The 24,239-nt window shown below is 40.9% G+C and overlaps 1 protein-coding gene and 1 long non-coding RNA gene across 8 annotated transcripts in view; one reads left to right on the forward strand and one right to left on the reverse strand.

Moving 5' to 3' along the window:
• Positions 1-9,195, forward strand: part of FAM172A (family with sequence similarity 172 member A) — a 422,196-nt gene extending 413,001 nt beyond the window's left edge. For all 7 annotated transcript variants that reach the window (XM_053907196.1, XM_019428790.2, XM_019428785.2 and 4 more), the window contains one exon: positions 3,168-9,195. In XM_053907196.1, the coding sequence (XP_053763171.1) occupies positions 3,168-3,240 (73 nt within the window). In that variant the 3' untranslated portion in view covers positions 3,241-9,195. The remainder of the gene's footprint in view (positions 1-3,167) is intronic.
• Positions 9,196-9,513: 318 nt separating this feature from the next.
• On the reverse strand, positions 9,514-23,703 carry LOC109254679 (uncharacterized). Its single transcript, XR_002074932.2, has 2 exons — positions 23,508-23,703; positions 9,514-9,867 (listed from the first exon to the last, which is right to left on the reverse strand). It is a non-coding gene; the product is annotated as an uncharacterized LOC109254679 (long non-coding RNA).
• Positions 23,704-24,239: the final 536 nt, after the last annotated feature.

The following is a 24,239-nucleotide window of genomic DNA, read 5'->3' on the forward strand; positions in this document are numbered from 1 at the left end:
TAAAATTTCCACTTTTATATCCTTTTATGAATAGATAATGTAATGGCCCAGTGTTTCTGTCCTCATGTAGTTTGCCTAAAGTAGTGTATTTTTTAGCTACTAGAAAGCTGCTCTCAAAAGTTTCCATTTTCTAAGCATTCTATGGGTAGATATTCATATTAATTTATAAATATTTTCATTGAACTTTGGCTCCGACCTTTCGAAAATGGTCTCCAAACATGTTCGTGAAATGTGTATATGCAGCCCCAGATGGATATGCAATTACTAACTTGCAAATGTTATTTTAAAAAAATTATTAAAAACCTCCTTTGATAATTTTTGAAAAGAAATCCATTTTTATATAAAATATTCATGTTACTACTCCTTATTTTAGGGAGAATTCTCCCTCCCCCACTCCATTGTCTGTAATTCAGTTTCTACCCCACTTCTCTTATTACCTTCACTCCTAGCAATTTCCCTTCCACTGACAGAGCACATACTCTCATAATTTATACTCTTAAATTGCAAGGGTGAATGTTGAGAGCCAGTGCAGGTACTCAGTTAACTCAGGGATTTTTGGTCTTTTCAGCCCAGGACTAGTCAAGCAGATAGTCATCATAAGCTAAAACTAAAAAGCCTTTGTAGTCATTTTATCACCAGGGAAATTTGTTCATCCTTCAGAAAGATTGTCACCAGGAAAGAAAAAATAAAGGAGTTAAATTGCTTCAGACCATTGACTCCTTAGGTCCCTCTAGATTCATAGATTGAATTGGTTTTCATGGGGTGGGAAGAATTATGAGAAGAATTCCCTGAGAAAGCTCACAAATTGATCATAGCCTTGGTAACACTACTAAGTGTAAGTGTGATCACTATGGAGGAAATGCCAAATGAGGCTGGAAGCATGGGAAATGAGAAGGAAAAGAAGACAATTAACACCTCTTTTTTTTTTTTTCTTTCTTTCTTTCTTATTGTGTTTGGAAATGGGTGTTGCCATGTAGTGTGCATCTTCAAAAGACAGGAATACAATTGATTTTAAAGTATTTTATCATTGTAAGTGCAATGAGTTATTATTGAAGTGAAACTAGATCCGCAAGCACTGTAGAAATAGGAACAGGTATTGCATGAACCTATCCAGAAACTAGGCCCTCTCTCGATAGACCCACAAAATATTACTTCAAGTAGGTATGTCTGAGCATATCTAGAATGACTTACTACTTGGGTTTAGAGAATATAAATGCCTTCCAAATTCAAAAGAATTCTTTAAGATTGTCATAAGAATAAATCAGTGAGAATTACAATGATAAATATCTGGATGTTATGTATGTTTTAAGGAACTTGAAAGTTTATATATCTTTGATGCAGGCAGGCATATTTACATACATATACACACATACATACATATATATACACATACATTTTCCCCCCAAGAATTCTATTAAGACTTGTCAAATTCAAGTCAGGCACTTTAGGTTATGCCAAAATAACCTATACTCATTTCTCTCTCCCATTGAATAACACTGAATTTTGCCAAAAATGCGTAAGCAAACAAGAAATGACCTCATTTTTTTTATCTGAATACAGTAGTGTTGGAGGATATTTTTCAAGGATATGACTTAAATAGTGGATCTAAGTTCCCAGTGCCAGTTCATAAAGCCAAATTGCAGAGGATAAGAGGATAGAGACCATCCTTGTGAGGGCACCTCTAAAGACAGGGGTTCTCTAGTAGGGCCAGTTCCCGTATCTAAGTCCCATGCACAGACTGTAGCTTTCTGCTCTCTGGTCGACTGCAGCCATAGCATCCTTATTGTTGTAACTCCCAGATTGTGATACTGTCACAAAACTGTTGCTAGGCAACAAATGTGGTTACCAGGTCTCAGCGAATAGCTGAAGGGGAAAGCAAAGTGTTGCACCATTGTAGAGTAACCATAGCAATGACCTACTATTACAGACTAAAGAATTATCATTAACAATGTTAAAGTATCAGACAGAGGCCCTGAATCCCAAGACTTCCAGGCAGTGTCTCTCTGCATAATTGAGTGATCTAGGAAGAGATTTCAACTGTTTCAAAGCTGTTCACTCATTTCTATGCTAGGAGTCTTTGCTGTTATTATTTTTATTTTGTAATTAAACAAATGGTTGTTATGAAGAGGCTGGTGAAATGAAACGTTATCACAAGGAGTCGAAACAGATTTATATCCTCATTTGTTCTTATGTCTACATCATGTTAGTTTTTGCCTGTGTTAAACTGAAGGTAGGTTTGATTTGAAAAACACATTAGTATCAAATTGAAGCCACAAAAAAAGCTGTAGTAAAATAACCCAGTAAAGTGACAAACTTGTATTTTCTAAGTCGAATTCCTCCCGACAAAATAGAAGGCCTAGATGCTCTTTTTGTAGTCACTGCTTTTGAAACACTTTTTTTTAGCTTTTCTAAAACTGTCCCCTAAAGTCTGTAAAAATGTAGCCTCCCAGGGCACTTCTAGGGATAGTCTCCTTTTAATCTGAACCTTCATGAAGCATCCCATGTAATTTGGTCGCAGTGACCTCCCTGAGACAAATTATGTCTAACGGCACAGCTTCCAAGAGAGGCAAGAAAATTCCGATTTATTTTATTCTCTTGGGTAGCAGAGAAACGTGGGTGCTCCGGGGTGGGCGAAGAAGCCGGGTCCCGCGCGCAGGAGAAACCAATCCCCGCGCGCGCCCGCGCGCGCGCGCAGCCTGGGGAAGTGGGTGGTTTCGAGGCGGGAGAGGGAGTGGCCCTTCCCTCCGAGCGCCTCGATTGGCCCGGAGGGGCTGAGGCCCCGGGGCCGCCCGGCCGCGCCTCGGGCAACCCGCGGGGGGTGGCCCAGCCGCGTCCTCGCGTCGGGGGCGGGACGGGGCCTCGGGCCGGAGGCTGCGGAGGTCTCCGAGGGCCGCCCCGGGCGCCAGCTGCAGAGCAGCGGAGGAAGCAGACGTGGACAGTCCCGAGCCCTGGGGGCAAAGAGAACCCTCGCGTACAGGTGTGGCCTGGAGAGGCCGCGTCCGGGCCTGGAGACGCGCTCCGGCTGGGGAGCGGGCGCTGGAGCTCGGGCCAGACGCGGGGGACGCGGGCTCCGAGGGCGGGGCTCGGGCTCCGGGAACGGCAGCCGGGCGGCCTGTGCCTTGTTACCGAGCGAGGCCGCCTCGTAACCGAATCTGTGTTTTTTGCAGGCACCGACCGTCACGAGCTAACTTCCTGGAAGAGCTTCCCGTCTATTTTCAAATTCTTTACCGAAGCCTCTGAGGCAAAGACCAGTTCCCTCAAGCCGGCTCTGACGCGGCGCTCCCACAGAATAAAGCACGAAGAGCTGTAAGAGGAGAACGAGCGAGACGGGGGAGGGGAAGCAAAGGCACCACACTCGAGCATGCATCCACACGTCTCCTAACTGCTTGTTGTCGGCGAGCAGACTCCCAGCCCCTCATTAGATTGTTTTCTTCCTAGAGCACAGGGTCGTGATATATACATCTAAATAGCGTTTTGCATTATTTCTAGATGAGTGCAACTGTCAAAGCAATATGGGTTCACTGGTCGCGCTTCCTGCGGGCTGAGCTCGGGCTACGCGCTGCCCGTCAGCGCGCAGATTAAGGCTGACAGCGCCCTGCCCGGCGCGGCCGGCGCGCTTCTAATTGCCCTGACGGAGCCCGCCCGGCACTGCGGGGCGAGCGGCGTCTGCGCGGTCCTACCGCCCGCTGCAGCGCAGCCGCTGCTTGCCCTGGCCCCCGGCCCCCCTCAATCATGTCCTTTTTTTTTTTTTTTTTTTTCCGCCGAGCAGAAGCAAACTTTTATCCTAGATTTCAAACTTCCATTTTAAGTAGGTCTCTCCTAAGGGCCTCTTGAGCCTCTTTTTTTTTTTTTTTTTTTTTTTAAGCAAGTTTCCCCCACCTCATCCCCTCAGAAAAGCCAAATTTAAATTCAAAACGTGAATGCAGTGATGTGCTGTGTAGTCTTGGGAGTGCAAATTGTTCTCTAACAATCTATTTTCATTTCGAGACCAGAAGAAAAACTTTGCATAAGAATCTATGAAGTACCGATTACACGTTACCGCTGAAAGATCCTTGCCAGTTGAATAGGAGATTTTTACACCAGTCTCTAATTTCAGAAGACGTTGTTTAAACCGAAACATAAATGATGAGCAAATCTTTTAAGTGTGAAAGGTCCCATTTTCAGTGGAATCCCTAACTTTATCATTAGAATTGACTTTACTTTTTAAATGTGTAATGTGTATTGAGTGGCATTGTAATTTAGATCGCACACTTGTTTTGCTTTTTAAATCTTAATGTGGACAAAGTTTGCTGTTGTGGATAATCCTAACTAGAATGATCTATTCTGATTCATGGAGTTCGATCCTTTTAGGTTTAGTATTTTATGGTCATCAGGTGAATGAATCTTGTCCTCTTTCGCCTTTTCCTTCAGAGAGGCTGAGTGGGGCTAAGATTATTTTTTTTTAGTTTTCTGCTTCAACAGAAGGGGAAAGACCTAGTGTGAAAGATTTTTTCCTCTCAATCCAACGACATAATTTTTAGTAGTCCACTTCCTCTGCAGGGTTTTGCCCTACAGTTTCAACAATTACTGTAATCCAGCTAATATCTGGCCAACACTGTGAAATATAGGAGGTAAAATGAGTTAAGATTTTGCTGACTTTTACATTCAAATATTAAATCTTAACATCAATTTTTAATTACTTGAATTTAATTACTTAGTGAAGATTCTGTTTCTAGCAGATGAGGGTCTGAATTTAATATCTTTCATCCTTTTTTAAAGCGTATGCAACAATATGCCTGCCTTATTTAAGGACATGACAAAATGTACCCAAAACGACTTAGAACTGTCTGACTTCTCAGAAAAAAGAACTTAAAATAACCACCTCATGGATAAAATGTTTTTATATTATGAACCGATTTCAGCAAGTTTTAAAACTGAAAATATCTGTGTTTGGTATGCATTAATTCGTTCTTATACTTTTAATGATGGCGAATCAAAATGATCTTCTTTCAGTGGTCATATATGCATATCTTTTGATATTATTTTAGCAGAAACATTGTAGGAGAAAACATCAAAACGTCATTTTATCCAACTCCTGGATAACTTAAAATGTATCACCTCAACAGTGTCCATCCACCGTGTTGGTCTGCAATCTTTTCTGTTTTAGAAGTAATGGTGAACTGTGTACAATAATGGTACCTTCCTTTGAGAGGATATGAGAAGTGACGTGGATTGAATAATTATTCAAAGTGTTATAAACTGTGTGGTGTTTTCACTGTATGAAAGTATTCACAGGAGAGCTAGTCTTATTGCTTTTTTAAAAATCAACACTTGTACATTGCTAAATTTATGAAGCTTATGCACCTGAATTAGAGCAAAGTAAATATGCTCAGCTTATAAACTAAATCACTCCTGTTCCTTCTCTTCAGTTTTCTCACTTCTCTTTCTGAAAACTTTTACTTGCAACTAGAGTGAATCACTGTTTAATTGCCTTTAATACTTTAAAACTACTGGGTTGTTAGCCTTGTTTAACTGTCTATGCAGATCTATTTGCAAACTTAAGTTGTGCAAATGTAATTTCTCCTTTTGGATCTGTGCTGTAGCAACCGGAGAGAGCTAGGCACACCAGCCGAGACCTCCGACTGATGAGTGATAAGATTCCTTGTAATGGAAGATTTTTTTAACCTGTTGATTATGTGTCTGTTGGTATAAATGTAGTAATATAATCCACCTCAATTTTCCTGGAGTAACAACAGTCAGTTGGTAGTAACACGCCTGCTTGGAGGCGACAAGTGTTAACAGTATTTCTGCTCTGAGCTTCCCATTTTGGTTTCTTTAGACAGGTTTTTAGCAGAGTAGAGGTTGAAAGTTAGGATGTAGGCTTTTTTAAAAATTACATACTCGGTTCTTAGAGCAAATGGAATGGGAAGCAAGGAGTTGTTGATAAATCTGAGATTCAAAATAGTCCTATTAAAACTTCGAAGCCAGATACTGGCTTTAGAACTTTATAAAGGTATCTGACCACGTAGCCGGTAAAAGTTTTCATGGATATTTGAAGGGGGTGGGGGAATCTATTTGTAATAATAATTGTTCTTTTCTCAAGTTTCTGCCTTGTGCTTCGACCTGGATTGCATTATTGTTTATACAAAAAAAAAAAAAAAAAAAAAAAAGGAAAGCACAGGAGTTTCATATATATTATATATTTCTGTTTACCATTTTAAAATAAAAACAATTTTCCCAACAAGCCTCAGCGTATTCTTGCTCAGAAGTTCATCTATTCATGTATAGAGGTTACTAAAAGCAGAAACATAAAAAGAATGGTGGGACAGCATTCATCAATATTTTAAACTGCATCGCTGCTTTTATTACTATTACTGTTGCTGTAAGGTAATATCCTAACTTGATCACTCACTATTTGGCTTGGACCTTTCACAAAGCTAACAGTTTTTAAGATGTTTGTTTTTAATATCTAAAATATCTCCTGAGCTACAAGGAAATCTGAAGCCATTGTTAAGCTATCATTTTATAAAATATACTTTAATATACTGTAAACAAATGTTTTCCAAAAACAGTCTAGTGACATTAAATTGCTCCCAAGTCCCTATATAGGTCCTTGATGTATTATGTCTAATCTGAAAATATCCTGTTTACACATATTTTACAGCCTTCCCTTCTTTAAAACCTGTAACTCCTTTGAGAAAGTGTGAGTGACAAAATATGTTAACTGTATTATCAGGGCTAATTTAAAAAAATTTTACACATTTCTCTGGGTTACCTGGAGTCCCAATCCAAACACATGTGTCTCTGGTTACAATCATAGTTTTATAACTGTAAACTGACAGGTTTCTATAATCCTGGTTCACTTAAGAAAGATTACTATTACAGAAAGTCTAAAAATTTCTCAAAAACTTTCCCCATGCCATTATAGGGAAAAAATGTCTTTAAATAAATGTGAGACATTCTCATCTTTGAAATATGGGTGGCAAAAAAACCGATAATAATGGTGGTTATTTTATGATTACTTATTAGGGGCTGTAATAATATAAAATAAAAGACTCCAGGAGGTACTCCCTTTCAAAAATTGAATACTTTCCTTCCTTCCTTCCTTGTATAGAGTGACTGAGTGGGAGTCTCTTGAATTGTTCGTCTTCCTTTTATCTAATATTCTATTAATCTCCAAAAAGATCAGTTTGAGTCTGGGAAAGGGTTTTTAATCAACACTTCACAGAGTTTAAAGCTACCCTACCTAAAGCGTCAGCTTTGTTAGGCGGTTTTAGATTTAAAGCATTGCAACTGTCATGCACTGTACTAAAAGTAAAGAATGTACACCAAGTGGAAGATGTTGAAAAGAGGGAAATAGCACAAAGTCGATTAACGGAGATTCGAGAATAGAAGTAGCCATCAAAGCATTCCAACGTTTATCTTGAAATCTATGTAGAGTTAAAAAAAAAAAAGCAACAATGATAGTTTTAAACCTCACACTTAGGAGGGATGAATGTTGATTTAATTGATTCATTTGGATCAATGTTTTTAAAGTTTCACACCACTGATCTTTCATGTAGTGATGTCTTTAGCAGTCAGTGGTCTGACATGAGCCTTCTCAGATTTCATCAGTGGGACTCTCCATGACATCTAAAATTATGCAACAGCCTGTGCAGTGATAACTTTGGAATTGGGAGACCTCGATGCCAGAGAGCATGGTCATATTTAAGAACTCTTGTTAATGCTTAGCACAAAGGTTTTAGGGAGTGGTAATTGTAAATGAACCATAAAGGTTAAAGTGACCAAATATTATATAGTGGGCTTGAATTGCTAGATAGGAGAAAATCATCCTGAAAGTTTGACCATTAAGTGGATATCGTGCAGTGCCCAGTATTTTCCCCTTTAATGGAAAAACTGGAAAATGGAAATTTGACTTAACCCATGAGGCCTTCCAGGCAACTTTTCCCAGCCCTTTGCCTTGAGATTTGTGGAAAACGTTTCACTATATTCTTTGTATTGTTGGGTTGAGTTCTGTTTGAAACATACATGAAACATGTTTCTAGAAAAATCTAGAGAGGCCCTTCATCTTTCTTTCTAGAGCATTCAGCTTTTCTTCCTTGGCTATTACATAGGGTAATATGGGAGACTGTCATAGGTAAAATAATGTTGAACTGTACTTTGTAACCAGCTTGCAGTACCAATACAAAGAATCTGAAATGAAAAGACAACCAACACCCCAAGAATGATATGTCTCTTTTTAAAGTTTACAATTTGAATAATGAACTTGGATAGAAACTTGGCAGGAAAACAAACCATGGCACCATCACATCACCAACCATTTTCACTTTTCTGTCCAATTTCAGAGTGCATGTGTTTGTGAGTATTTCACTAGATCAGTGACAGCTCTTTATTTGCATAATTATATGCTCTGGTCTGAAGAGAAAACTAACCCCCAAATTTCATGGGTCACCAAACTGCAACAATCAATGTTTTATCACGTATGCTAAGCAAAATCTAAGAAGCTATATGAAGTTTCTTGGGGAGTTTTTACTCCTCAGAAAATTAAAGAGTTTTCCTCTTCTGAATAGATTCAAAATCTTTCCAAGTTCTTTGTAACTGAATTCTGTTTGAAGGCAAAACTAGAGATTAACATGTAGATCTGGATCTTAGACTCACTAGCATTACTTCAAAGTGGCTTAAGAAGAGCAGCATTTTTGGAACACTAAACTTTTAAATTCTAAGTACTGTCCATGCTATGAGGAAAAAAATTATTGGTCAAATTATGATTGGTCAAAATGAAGTCTGAATTAACTACAATTGACTGTAAAGTGGATTTCCTTCTTTGAGGTAACTCAGGGTTGTTGTTTTTTTTTAATAAAAGACCTAATAGAAAAATATGTATGTATGCATATATGTGTGTGTGTGCACATACACACATGTGGACATCCATACCCATCCATGGGGTATATATACCCTTCCCACCAGAAACAAACAATACATACAGTATGTGTTTGTCTTTGCAGTGCCTGTTACATAGTAGGTACTCAGTATATGTTGGGATTGTTTGTAAACATATTTTCTTCTAAATAAATTTTCATGTTCAAATGCTTTAAGGCATTGTAATAAATATTTTTAAATGCCCCAACTTCATTTGCATCTGTAAATTCTGTCTGTATGTAATGTGTATTTGTGTGTAAGGTTGGCTTTATTCCATTAAAGAAAAATTGATTTAAACTGTTGGTGTCTATTTTATAGGCAATCTGCCAGACATGAAATACAATAGAGCATAGAGACACATGGAGAGAATGACTTTGTTATGGAGTTATTAAAATCCTGGAAAATATGTCTTTACCTAGGCACTTTAGAAATATACTAGGTACTCTAATTCTACTGCAAAAGGACTTAGGTATGAATTTCACTTAAAAGCATATAAGGCATTGCCTTTTATAGGAAGTGATCTGTTTGTAATAATATATTAACAGTTTTATTATTAGGCAATTCACTGCCATCAAAAACATTAAGGAAAAAAGAGGGGAAAAATTCAGAATTGCATCGTTTTGAAGTATTTTATTATTTATCTTGAACAAGGATGAGATCTTTAGGTCAGGCATCAGAAATTTCCTAAAATGTTCCTATCATTTCAACTGAAAAACTAACTTCTTCCAAGTTTTTAATCAGAGTTGAGTTACAAATGAAAGACATTTTGTTTCTCCTTTAGCCTGAAAACGTAAACATCTTATCAGGAACACTATCCACAATCACCACATCTCACCTTCTCCCTGCCTTACTGAAATGTTCACCTACTTCTGCTCCCTCTGCACCACCCCCATCATCTACCTCCCCAGAAACTGCTGTTGGGGCTGAAGATCTTGGAGTCCTCTAGGTGAACATTCCTCAAAATTGAATCTGTAAAAACAAATACAGAAAGTTTAGCATTTTTACCAAACAAAAGGAGCTGGTAGGCAAATGAGTTACTGCTAAGCAGGAAAGTCTGAAAAATAAAGCATAGAACCCTCCTAGATTACTGTTTAAAGATAGGTTGAGGACCTACATACCTCTGAGTTAGATTAATTTGCATTTCATTTTTTAAGGTATAAACTCTTCAAAGGAAAATAAAAGACTATACTATATACCTAATTACCTTTTTTTCCCCTCTATTTGACTTTTGTAGGAACCTTGCTGTGTATGAGTTTCAGATAGGGCTGTCAGTTTTCTACTCTGCCTGGGACACAGAAAAACCTCTAATTTCACACTGAATTCCACAGATGAAGGGATGAACTCTTTAGGTGAAAATCCTAGGTGTTTTCTTTTTATCATTTTCATTTCTTTTTGCTCAACTACCACCTAATCTTATTGTGTTTGAAAAAAGTATTTCTGATCTAGTTCATCTGGCTTACTTTCTTCTTTGTTTTTTTTTAAACCATAATTAAATAAATGGCTTTTTTCCAATAAATGTTCACACCTTCTCTAGGTACTTAGATAATCAGGATTTACCAACTGAAGAAATATTGATGGTTTGTTGTGGTGGTTTTGTTTTTGTTTTTTTCTTTTTGGGTTTTTTTTTGGGGGGGGGGTTAGTTGCTTTTTTTTCCCCCTGTTCCTTTGCGTCAGTAAATTACTTAATATCATCCCCTGGAATAACCAGCTCTAAAAATAACGCTAGCACAGAGTCACAATTTGGCTTTCATACAGTTTCGAAAGAAAACCATTAAAATTGCATTGATCTCACAAATATTGATCTAGTGCTTGATATCAAATATCAAATGAGATGCTGTCAGTTGCTGCTGATCATTGTGTCAGCTGTTTGAATTTTTGTCCTTTTCCTTCATTATCACATGGATTCAAGTAGTTGAGGCAAAGTAAGATTTTCATGGTTAACACAATTAAGATAAATTATTTTCCTGTGTTTCACATTTCTGGTTTGACCAAACATGGTTAATAGTTTACCTGAAATTTTGTTACCCAATTTCAAATATTTATAGATAGATAGATATACACACTTCTGTGTTTGAAGACATGTATTTTATACACGTGTGTAACAGTATATATATTTAAAGGTGTACATGTGAATGTGTGTGACTGTGTATTTACAAAAGTGTGAGTCACCTACTAGGTAGTCATGTTTCCGTTTAGTTCTTCATCCCCATTTTGAAATAATTTCTATCTGCGTCCTATTTTCTTTCTGGCCACCTGTCTTTTAAGAAATCAAATTTGTTTTAAGAGCATGCGGTTGTTAGAGTGCCATTTTAGAACTCAGAATGAAATCTTAGCCATTTCAAATGTACACACATACACACTACAATAGGTAAATCGCTCTTGTTATTCTTGTTGGCAAAAATATAACTGCAGCGTTGGGCCAGCGTAGAGTTCAGAGGATATTTAAATGAAATTAGATCAATACAGCTTTAATACTTTCTCAATAAATCCATGTTATCTAACAGGGTAAGTCATGCTCTGCTTTTATATACTACCAAATCTGGAAATAGCTAGGTGCCTTTGGATACGTTTAAAGTTTCAAATCACCCTTTGTCTTTCCGCCTTCCTCTTTACATTGTACATCAAAAATTGATGATTACATTACTTTGAAATATGGAACATTTTAAGGAGAAAACCTTCCTATAATGACCAGTTAACGCTGTTGTCTGACTAAACACCAAAGACTGGGAGATAGAGCAGAGCACTCCTAGAGTACTGTTTAAACTGCAGCCCCATGCGTATTTTTCACATTCGCCGGAATTAAAAAATCCCCTGCCGCAAGAGTTGGTTTATCGTCCCCCTTTTACACCTGATCTTGGTTTGGGTACAGCGAAGTGAAGCCGCTTTCTTCCCAGCACCATGGACAGCGCCCAGCGCGCCCCCTTCCCTTTCCCCTCCGCCAGAACCCCGAAGTTCCGGCCCTCGCCTGATGCTTCTCTCCGACCACTCCCTCACCATAGGAAACTGGCTCTTGAAATCTTAGGATCTGAGCCCAAAGCGACAATGAGTTTGAAAAGTATACAGTTTGTGGGTGGAGAATCTTGCTTGCTCCATGCCCGGTGTTAATCAGTTAGAGTGCCCCAGAGTTGATACACCATTTTGCCTGCTCCCCGAATTTGCATCTACTTTACGATGAAAGCAGCGCCACTCTCAGTCATTTTGGTGGTAGAAGCCTTACCCCCACAACTATTCTCTGCCTAACTTTTCACCACCACCCCTAAGCGGGCCAGATCCAAAGCGGCTCCAGTTCAAGAGCTCTGTAGTATGAGCACATTCTCCCTAGGCTGGTGATCTCAGACACGAGAGATCGGGAAAATGTGCATCCAGACCCACCGGCCGTTGTCCGCACGGCTCTGCCTGTGGCTGATGCTGTCGGATCGTCGCGTGCGCCCAGGTACTGGTTAATTACCGCCCCGGGGGAGGTGGCTGTGCCGCGGGGCGCCCGGCCCGCGGCGCGCTAAAGAGCCTGACAGCAACTTACTTGACAGCACTAAAAAGGGGGCGCGCCTGCCTCAGTACCCATCACTACCTCTTCTCCAACTTGCAGACCTCAACTCCAAGTTCCAAATTTCTGCATGTCTTCTTGTCTGGCTTTTTTTCCCTGTCGCGTTAAGCAAAGTACAAGAACTGAAGAGCACTTCCGTGTGGTGTCTTTTCATTTCATGGTCTCCCTAGCAACACTTAAGTCACCACTCCTAAGAAAAAACTAGTTTTTGAAGATTTCAAATTGCACCTTGTTTTACTGAAACTCGCCTCACTTGTTGGGCTTTGAGTAAAATCTCTTCCCTTCCCCTGGAACCCCATTTTAGTCATCTACTCTCTTGAACCGACTTTGAGGATGAAAATAATACATTTGGAGCAGGTGAGACAACCAAAAGCAAACTTCTATTAAATATTGATTGTACAAACCAAGTTGGTTTCAAACCAAGTTAATCCATACTTTACCAGAAAGGGCCAACAAAGAAAAAAGGAGAGGACCCTTATATTTTAAGTGGGTTTCCCCCCCCCCTATAAAACTAGCCTCAATAAACCGCTTTCATAATTGCTTTTGTAGAGTAGCACGATTACAATACATTTCAGGAGACAATTATTCTCTTTTGGCATGCTATTACATTGAAAAACTTCCTTGAACTCCTCAGTTTAGTAGCAATTTAGCTTCAAAACACTCTATTTTTATATCCCTTAAAACATATAAATATTTTATTAAATTCTTCACAGGTTAACAATTCAGACTGTTTCCTCAAAGGGCGCTGCTTTTCCCCCCCACTTTTTAGTGTGCAAAATCACTGCTGAGTTCTCCTCCAAGATAATTTCCCCTCAAAGTTTGGTTATTCTTGCAATCTCAAGAGTCGTTTTGCCTAAATGCTAAGACAAGTCTGCGCTACTTGTCTCAGAGAAACTCGGCCATGCCGAGAGCTATTTAAATGACCCTCCTACGAAAACTGGGGAGAATTTTGGTTGGTGAAGTTTGTCAGCTGAAGTGTGCAGGGTAGCAAAGGGGACCTGTTGAATAACAGTGACCCTGAGACTCGCAAATTCTAGATCTGAACCTGCAAATGAAATATCTCCATAATATTTGCATGCCTTTGCCTGTATGCTTTTGGGGAGCTCATCCCATAAACTGAGCTTCCATCTTTGAATACATGAAATATTTCATTCTCAGCTTCCTAAGTTTCAGGAGCAAGAACGGAGAACAAGATGCAGGGAAGGACATGGGGCTTTCCTTTGTTAGTACAAGGGACTTGTGGAGATTTGGGGTGGAATATATAATACTGAACTCCTGGGTGCCTACATTTGTTCCCTCAATCTGGCTTTTTGGGAATCTCCTTCCTTCACTGGGTATTTCCCTTATGACTTGGGGGATGGGAAACTAAGATCTCTGTTTATCAGGTATTTACCACTTTAAAAAAAAAAATGTATTCTTGACACAGCTTCAGAATGGCTTTTCAGGGTTATTCTAGGTTAATCAGAAACTCCCAAACCTGGGTAATTGTTTCAGTACCACATTTCCAGAGAAAAATGTGGAGGAAAGAAGTGCAGGAAGTCCATTTTAAAAATAAATAAATAAAAACTGCTACTGATTAGGTCCCCCTAAAAGGAGCTTCCCCAACGATGTTTGCTTACCACCTGTGTGTGTTCGGGGAAACTTGAAACTATTTTACAGCACAGACAGCCATCCCCCCACTTTTATCCAAGCTTTCCCCTTAATTCCAATCCTCCTCTTCTGTAGGACTGCTGCTGTCCTGTCCATTTTATCCCTTTCAAAATATTTCAAAATAAGTTTTCTTGTTTCTTGTCCATTTGTCAATGTCAAATATACACTGCCTATTTAGTTAAAGAAAAGTGTGTATTTCATATGTTATAAAAGAACAGCCTTCTTTATTTGGTTTCTTGGAAATCAATAATCTCTTAAACACTTGCCAAGACCCCGTGGGGAAGGGAGAAATGTAAACAGTAAGTACCAAACTTCAACATGACAATATCGGTTAAAATCTGCAGGACAATCATTTGAATGCGGGGAGGTAGTAGGGAACGATTTTGGGCCCCCGGGATTATTTAGGAAGGTGCCCGAGGCATCTGATGCCTGTCTTCATCCTGTCCAACTCACCCAAGGAACTAGACCCCTTGAAGAGTCGGGAGTTAATTCTAAATTTCCTTACAAGACACCTTAGTAGCCAGACCGGTCTTCAAATAATTTAGCTAGGAGATGACTGGATGACCACAGGGAGGTTCCAAAATACAGTTACCCCCCATTAAAAGAAACACCATTATTTCAGTCTTTCCTGACATAATTAAAGGCTTTGATAACACTCCTTCATTTTGTCCCATGCTGTTAAAAAAAAAAAAAAATCACCTACTCCTCTGGCGAATGAAACTTTCAAGGAACTTTAAAATAAACTGACCGTTTAATTTCTGCTTATTAAAGTTAGTATGTATGCAAGGAAATCGAGCATTAAAAACAACTGAGTTACACATTTGCTATCTGGCAGTTTAACATTAGAAGGAAGAATACACCTAGTTTTCAACTCAGCCAACTTTTAAAACTATAAGTGTTCCAGGAAAGTAATACCTGATTGGATTAAATTTGCAGGAGATTCTAAATTAAGCTCTCAAGAAGATAAGAGAGTATATGAAATCTCTTGAGTAAACAGTTGGGAGGGATTTATAAGCATCTGAAGATCCGGTGATCCACTGGAAGCACAACTCACTCAAATTTGAATTTTCATGATCAACTTTCAACCCTGAGAAACAAGAGCCATTTGCTTAACTTAATCTGGAACATATGTTTGCAGCAGTAGCAGGTTTTTGGTGTGTGGCTGGGGCTGATCAAGTTGTAAATTTTCCGCTTTAGGTTTTCAGCGCCTGCTAGTTTCAGCCTAACACCTAGAGAGAGACTTTGCGGGGTTCTTCACCAAAGCAGCCAAGGGTTGATAAAAGGTTTCCAAACCACACAGCTCTGAGTGTTATTGATTTTCCCAAAGGTGGAACATTTCCATATAAGTTAGTTCTCTAAATCCTAAAAGCAAGTAACAAGTTTAACTCTCTTTTGTCAAAGTGTTTGCAAAATGTCTATATAGAGGTGTGGGCTTTTTTTTCCCCATTACCCTTCCTCACCTGCATCCTTGTCTAAAAGGGACACACAATTGTAGGAGAGCGGTGGTTGCTGTGAAAGTGACATCTTCATTCGAGAAAACAATATACAATTCTTTCTGGCTCATCTTAATTTTTTTTTTCCATCAGAAACTTAGAACTATTGATTTTCTGTCTCTTTGTGCTTCAACACAAAGGAGTTTTAAGAAGTGTTTTGAATATCTGAGAAGAATCATGAGTGTTTGAAATAAATATACATTAGAATCCACAAACCACCCTTCCCCTGAAACAAGCTTTGTGTAGGCTTTTACCACCAATATTAAAACACATCTTCTGTGGGTATGAATTTCAGTATTTGGGTTGTAAACAAATTATGATACCTGTAAAATCAATTAATGGCATACCACAAATGATAAATGAAAGTAATAAGTTCCCTAAGATCAGTTTAATTCACCTTAAAATGGGAATGGGTTAGCAATGGTAAAGTGGGAGGTGCACTCTGGTGGTAAACCTCAAGGATTGTAAATATCCATCCGGACCTGCTGATTTATCTTCTTCCTGAAAACCTCAATCCGATTACTGGAGGAAAAGTTACTAAAGTGCTTTTTGAAATGCATCACAAAGAGTAATTGAGCCGTAAATGTGCCCTAAATTCAGGTGCAGAGTTTCACTGAATTTTATTATTACCCAGATTAAGATGAGTAACTCCCACCTGAGCGCTACTTTAATCAAAAAGTGAACAAGGGTGACAAAAGCAAGGGCAATAATAACATTGCTAGCACTGTGCTAATCAAATATCCACAACTAGTTGAGAACAACGGTGCTAAAAAGCCGCTTTAATTCTGAAATGGAAGGTCCTGAGACACCGAGCGCCATCTAGCAAGCAAAGTTAGAATCAAAGTGCTCCTGAGTCCAGCACAGAGCACAGATACCAGAGGACTGGGAGGCAGAGAGGGACTTCAAGACGTACTTGCTGTGACTTAACCACCAGCCCTGTGTCACCTGAGCCCGGCTCTACCTGCAGTTTTCTACTCTTCACCCCACCAGCCAGTTCAAACAAACTTGACCACTGAGGTGAGACAGACCCTTTCCGCCTCAAGCTAAGGCTAAAGGACAGCTCCTCACAGGGTTGCTTATTGTCTTTAATTAGAACAAGCGGCCTTTCCATTCCCACCTCCCCCCCGCCAAAACCAGCCCAGCGTCTAGCTAATTCTGCACCTTCCTATCCAGATGGGGACAAAGAGCAGCTCCTGAAAGGCTCACCTTGGGCTGACTTGACTCCCAGGGCTTCAGCGCAGAGGAAAGCACATCGCTGGGAAAACCTAGCAGGATTTGAGAAGTCATTCTGAGTTTACAGGGCTGCCCAGACGTCTCCTGTCAGGCAATCCGAGCTATCTCTGAGTGGCATAAGACACAGATTTACTTAACATGCCACGGATGGTCAGGGAAACTGAATGCTGCCTTCGAAATATAAATAGTATAACTTCAGTCTTCTCCAGGCAACCGGGTCTTTGATAGCTCCTTTGGCTGGAGAAAAGTCAAAGGTAGCTAGGACGCTGCCAAACAATGCCTGTTAGTTTGTAGCTTGAGGGGAAACACAGCACCTATCCCATTTTTTAGGTTTAAATGATGTTACCTAATTATATGAATATTCTGTGCAACTGGGCTAACAAAAGAAAGCTTCTGAGATTGTGATATGAAGAAAAGTAAAGAATAATCTACTAGTTTCTGTATAGGCAACAACCCCATAGTTTTCTTTTAAACCAGTCGATCTGAATTTAAAAAACCAAGAGGGCTCATCTCAATAATATGTCTGCTTTCTAAAGTACTTATCTGTTCAGCCTTTCCAGAATTTCACTTTAAGGTTGGGAGGGGTGGGGGCAGAAACCCAATGTACATATATACCAGCCTTAAACTATCCTAATTTCTTGCTATTGATGATTGCCTTTGTAATAACTCATTGATTCACATTGTTCTTAGAATACAAAGCCAGAGCTTTGTATTTCTATTGTTCTGGCCCCTGCCCAACCCCACACATACAGTTTTTCCTGTGAAGTATTTTGTAAAAAACAACAACCATAACAACAACCAACCAAGCACGTGCACACACACACACACACACACCCTTAGAAAATTACTATTACAATATTCCAGTTGAGTTTTAAATACTACTCCACTCCCAGGTTTTGCTTCTCAATCAAAACAGGCATAATAGATATGAAATAACAGATCTCTTTATTTTCTACTATGCTATTTACTGTGCAAAATAGCCACAGTGAGAATAAAAGAACCATTTGATAAGAATATGTTCAATGTGCTCATTAAAATATCTCCACAGGTTATAGTATTCACAGAAAAAAAATCACACAAAAACCATAACCCCTCCTCCAACAAACCTAAGCCAATAAAGACAGGATCTCAGAGCTTAATCGACAATTTCCAAAACATCTAAAGCATTTCCACGAACCCTCATTGCTTCCTGATGCCTGAAAACATATGTAAAGATCTCAGGATGGCAAATAGATACAATTCACACTGCCTTCTCTTCCTCTATGAAGTTCAGAGAAGTTCCCAGGCCAGTCTTGCCTCAGATCACAATAAAAATTTAACTTTTTTTTTTTGGTGTCTTGTTAAATAGCACATTTCTCCATCAAGGTCTTCTTACACACTGAACCTTCTCTTAGACAGGGTACCCAGCTGTTTAATTTAACATTGATTTATTGCTTTTAAAAGTAAATTTACACACATGCCAGCAGCGCTCCGTTTTGTTTCCCCAGACTCTGAGATTTATTTTCTACTTAGCGCTTGTCTGACAAAACAATGTCCTTTAACTTTATTACACATCGATGAGGAAATCTGTCTTATTTTTGCTTGGATTTATTGCTGTGTTGCTTGTGGGGACTTTTGTGATCCAGAAAGGCTGAGGTCCAAAAATAAATAGAAAATTAAACAGAGTTGATCACAAAATAATAGTCAAAACCTAGAATATGGCCCAGCATATACCAACCTGCTGGGGGTTGGGGGGTGCAGAAGGTTGAAGCTCCCTTAGTGAGTACAGTTACTCAGGAAGAAAACAAATTACTTTAATGGGCAGGTAGCATTTGAAAGTGAAGTAGTCAAATCTGAGTTCTGTAAAATCTCCAAGTTCTTGGTTAAAATGTATTAGGAATTATCGGGCAGGGGGGTACATCCGCATGACTTCCCACCCATGGCCGCCTTACCTCCGTGAAGAACTCCCAATTACCACAAGTTCGTGATGGCTGAGCCCAAGGGAATTAAGATGGACTTTGAAGCAGCTTTTACGGTACACTTCATCTACATTTGGGTTTTCTTTAGTTCTCATTAAAAGGGCCACTTTCTTCTTTTCATTGATATACTGTCTTTGTGTCCTTCATTTCACACTCTTTTAAAAAGTTCTCTCATCAGATCAAGTGCAAAAAGGAGGGATGACATAATAACCATCATAATCATGATAACAACAACAAACACCTGGTCCTGTGGGTTGAAGTCTTTTTTGAAAAGAAAGTTTTCTCCTCTATAAGCCATGGTCCTTCAACAATTAAAAAAAAAAAAAAGCTAGGGTTGACAATGGAGATAATAAAAGTGTTTCTAAGATTAAATTATAAATACAGGCAGGCTTTAAAATCCGTGCGTGCGTGTGTGTGTGTGTGTGTGTGATGAGCTGTCCTCTCCCAACCTGATTTTTCACAGAGGCATCTAATAATCAACTCAGAAGTGTTCAAATAAGGAAACTATCTCTTTTCTAGTAGAAAGTAAAGATGTGGCAGGTTTTGCTACTAGGTGAGGGAGAACTTTGTAAGATACTCCCTTTCTCTGCCTCACAAATACACCATCTGTAACTGAAGACCTCGTCTGAGAGCGTGCCTCATCGACCGCCTTATCCAGCCTGGTCAGTGAGTCCACAAAAACATGGGGAAATGTTTCAGTAATTTTTACCAGTCCGAAAAGATGTCTAAAAGTTCAGAGAGCATTCTTCCTCCTGAAACACACCCACACACGTTTGCACACTCACTTGCCACCTAAGAAGAGAAAGAAAGGAATGGGAAAGGGAAGAAAAAGAAAAATAGAAAGATCTCCGGTTTAAAAAGGGGAGGAGAGTGCGAAACCTTGAAAATTCTCCTATTCATATTAGGAGGTTTTTTTTTTTTCCCCCTTTCCCTGTTTGCCCTTTGAAAAGGAGTCCTGTCACTCAGAAAGGAGCTGTTTCTTCCACCTCCTCCCCATCCACCCACAAGTCGGCCCCCCTCAGCCTCACAGCCTGGCCCCGGCCCACCCCGCGGCCCTCCCCGCACACACAGTTTCTTCCAAGTGCTTTTCAAGTGAGAGCTGGAGAGGAGAGGTGCGGCTTCTCCAACGCAGAGCCAGACAAGTACTTCTGTCCCCGGCAGAGCGCGGCCCGGCGCGGCCGGCCTGAGGCAGGCACCGCTTTTTATGTCAAGAAGCCACCAGGCACCCTGGGCTGACCGCCCCTCCCCGCGGCGGCCCCGCGTCGCGGCGCTCGAGCCGTCACGTGCCCGCGCCCCGCGCCCCACAGAGCCCTTTGTTAGCCCCTCGGTCCCCACGCGCGGCCGCAGCGGCTGGGCGGTGCCGCCGCACGGATGCTTCGGGATGACCGCGGGGCAACGGCCCGGCTCCGCCGCCGCCCTTTCGGACAGCCCTGAAACACCTAGGGCGGACGCCCGCCCCCCGCCCCCGCCCCCGCCAGCACTTGGCGCAACAAGATCCCCCGCACTTTGGGGGAAACGGATCCGGGCCACCCCCTATGTTTCAAACCAAAGGCACAAAGGGGGGTGAGAGGCCCGAGGAGGGCGCGCCTCCGCACAGGGGAGTAACCACTGGGCTGACTTCCCTCCTCCTTTCCATTCCGCCTCACCAGTTTCTCCTTTTTTTTTTTTTTTTCCCTCTTCTCTTATCCTCTGCCACGCTCAGAGGCTCGGTGGGTGGGAGTGTGTGTGTGTGTAAATGTGTGTGTGCGTGTGCGTGTGTGCACTTAGGTGGAAATTTCATAAGAATATGCTCTCCACTTATAAACTTGCCAGGATGGGGGAGTATGCTCTCGAGTAAATGCACTGGTGGGAGAGTTTAAGCGACTTATTTGGGAGGAAATAGGGGGTCAGATTTGGACTAAGTGGAACATCTGCAAAACATTCAAGCAGCTTATTCAACAAAGAATCTAGCCATTTATTGTAGAAATAATAAAAAGCCACTAATGATTATGGTTCCCACCCCTTCCCCCAAAAGGCCAAATCCTAATGAAATAATTCAAAGGTAGGCCTCATTTCCTAATAGTGGAATTAAACAACAACAAAAAAGAGCCCAACTAAACTTTCCAGCTCTGCTTTCTTAAGGGCCTGGGAACCTTGCTGAGAAATTAGGTAAATAAAAGGCGGGCTGGAATTTCTGTTGAGCTCGCTCAGGCTGCAGTGCCCCGACTTGCACATAGTTCTGCTTTGGTACACAATTAAATTACAGTAAATTCCTCTCTAAATAATAAAATTGAGAAGACTCTTCAGGATTCGAAGATGTCTGGGGTTAAGTAGCTTTTAAACCGTCAGTTTTTAAATGGTTTGTGCAATGAATAGCTACCTTTAAATCCTAAAACCATTATAAATATGCTATACATCTGCGTGCCAGTTTATCTCTCCATATTTCTTTTTAAAATGAGGGAAGCATTCATAAAAAGCTACTTGGCACACTTTATTTTAGGAAAGCAGATGTTAATTTTTTCACGTATCATTTTATGACCAAGTACATGTGTAACGTTGGAAAGCATCCAGAACGCCTCTATTATTTGCTAAATGACTGTTAGTTGAAGCATATTATTCTCAGCCTAACCATGGTATAGGTTATATCAATAAAGTAAACATCTGTGGGTTTTGTTTTTTTTTTTTAAACCAGGGAAGGGGGTATAAAGAGTTACTATAAATGAGGGGGAAAAAGAGTTTGGGTAGGAAGGGCACACCTGCGTTGTAGCAAACAGGGTATTTATATTGTTCGGTGCAAAACAAAGTCCCTCAGTCGGGCACTCGGGGATATTTACATGGCGGGAGATAAAGTTGAAAGCCTTTCCTGGCGTGCCAAATGGGATTCTCCCTGTGGCCTTCTGCGTCGCTAGATAACAGGTACTGAGCGCTCCTGGCGGCGTCGGGCCTTTGCCCGCCTCACCCCCCTCCCCCGCGAGCCAGCCCCAGGCCCAGCCCGAGTTGAGCCAGGCGCTCAGGCTCTAGGAATTCCCAGGCACGGCGGAAATTTCAGCGGGGTTCCCAGCCTAGAAATATGCTCAGGAAGCGTCCTCATTTGCCCTGCGTCGCTCGAGGACGCCGGCGCCCAGGATAAGCCAGTGGCGTGATAATTAATGGAATACAATATTTATGGTCCGATGTATTGACTCTGAGGCAAGCGCGCCGTGTAGACAGTCCGTGGGGGTCTGACAAACAGGAGGTGAGTGAACAAACGTAATGACCAGAGTATTTATGTCTATCCGGTTTACTCGCTTAAACCTGAGGTATGTAACATCATGATAAATATTAATATCCACCTAGACAGCTCCACCGTCCTCCTAAGCTCTCCCTTCCCGAGCGCTGCCCTTTACAAAAAGGCCAGGGAGGAGGTTTTTAACATAAAATGCTGCAAATATGAAAAATAGGTCACCAATAAAATTGGTCTCAGCATGGAGCGTAATTGCAACAAAGTGCCGCCGAGTAAAATCGAGGAGTGAGCTGGCTGAGGCGGCACAGTCGCGAACCATCTGGTGTGTATTAAAAGTGGTGCTGTAAATATTGCTGAGAGCTAATGCATTATCGGCTTCTATAAGTGCACAGGGCCTGTAAGCTTTCCATATGTTAGAATATGTAGATCGGGCGAGAGCAGAGAAAGGTGTCCCATCAATTGCGGGCTTCTGAAGCATTGTTTTGCCCACTCTTTGTGGAATTTTGGTCAAAAAGTGTAGAATATTCATTCTCAATTTTTCCCTCCCACCCCCTCCCTTTCCCCTCTTCTCTCAGCTCGCTCTTTCTCTTTTTCTCTAGCTCTTTCTCCCAGCTCCCTCCTTCCATCCCCTCCTCCTCCCTCCCTTCTCTCCAAGGGGATAGGACAGGCATTGCTGACGTCACTTCACATCAGTAAAAGAGTAACTGTTTCAGAGAGAGGGAGAAAAAATTCATCTGTTTTTCATCAGTGCTAAAGTTTTGCCTTTTTAATAGAAATGAGCTGCCCAGCCTGAGTACTCCTTCTGTTCTGAAGCTTTTTTGGGGGGGGAGGGGGGGCAGTTGGAGAGGTGGTCAAAGAGATTGGGAGGTGTTCTTCATCCCTGGAGCTGAATCATCCTATAAGTGGTTCTAATGCCAGAATCAGTTCAAATGGATGAAACTAATTAAAGTAAAGATGATGTCTTCTAGAGACTTCACATCCACACCTACTAGGCAACTTCTGCCAAGGAGGGTGGAGGGCTTCTGGCTCCTTGGTACTTCTGCTGTGAGTCCTGGAACTTCTTCTCTACTCTCCCGTTCCTGTCTTCATAATTCCACCCCCCACATACCGAAACCGCCACACACAGCACAGCTAATAATTTTCCTGCTGTCACATTACTTTTCTAGGGAAATCAGAGTCCTCCTTTTCCTGCCGATACCCCACATTTAAGAGTTTACTCTAATTACCCCCTCATCTCCTCTGAGGTCCCCCCCTCCCATATCCCTCAGCTACAGGTTTTTACACAAACCCAGTGCTAGGAAATTTCCTCACATTGTCCCACAGAGATCATTTTCTGTCTCCCAAAGTTGTCCTCGCCTCATTCATTCTCCCTATTCCATGTCATCCTCCCCTTCCGTCCCCTTCCCCTTCTTCTCTGCCCACCTCTCCCTCTTGTGCGCACACAGGACAAACCTCCGGCACTTCCAGTGTGGATAAACCTGCTGGTCGTGACAACCCAAGTTCAATCAGCAAATAAATAAAACTCTTACTTTTTTTTTTTGGCTGCCGGCTGCATTCCCCCTCTGGCCGTTGCCTCCTTTAATTATAGGAGCTATATTTCTTCCCTGGGAGACATTCGAGGGGATTTTTAGTTGGAAACTCGTTTCTGCTGAGTTATTTTGGAGCCAGGACCAGTGAGTGAGTGGTCCGTACCCACAGGCTTTGAGTGAAGTGCAGATTGAGACATATCGAGTTCCCTCTAAAAGGATCATTTCATGTGGGAGGTTGGACACAAAGTTTGCACTCGTGACTGGCATTCCAGTGAGAGACATGCATATTTTAAAACAACAAAGCAAGCAAGAAAGAAGGCTTAGGGGAGGGGGGAAAACTTGGAAAGAAGTTACTAAGTGACAAACATCTGTCAACATGGGATAATTTGTACACTCCGATGTAAAACTATCTGCCTCATTTGATGGAGTTCAAGGCACAGGATCTAGGAGAGCAGTACATATGTATTTATCCCTGTGACATGTAGTTAACTAAGACACTTTTCCCAAAATAGGTGTAAGGTGATTAAAACTGCATGAATCAGTATAGTTTTAAAATGCTTCTTAGAATAGTGGAGGCCTCTAAAATCGCACATTTCTGATAGTTAATACAAAATCAGACCCTATTTAATTTTGAAAGATGTGCTTTATTCAAACAACGGACTGATAAAGTAATAAGCAGAACATTTATTATAGAAAATCAGAAGAATTTTATCATAACAAAAACAAAGCCAA

The sequence above is a fragment of the Panthera pardus genome, unplaced genomic scaffold (assembly GCF_024362965.1).
Source record: "Panthera pardus isolate Hobbes unplaced genomic scaffold, ASM2436296v1 HiC_scaffold_2, whole genome shotgun sequence".
In the NCBI taxonomy this organism is placed as follows: domain Eukaryota; kingdom Metazoa; phylum Chordata; class Mammalia; order Carnivora; family Felidae; genus Panthera; species Panthera pardus.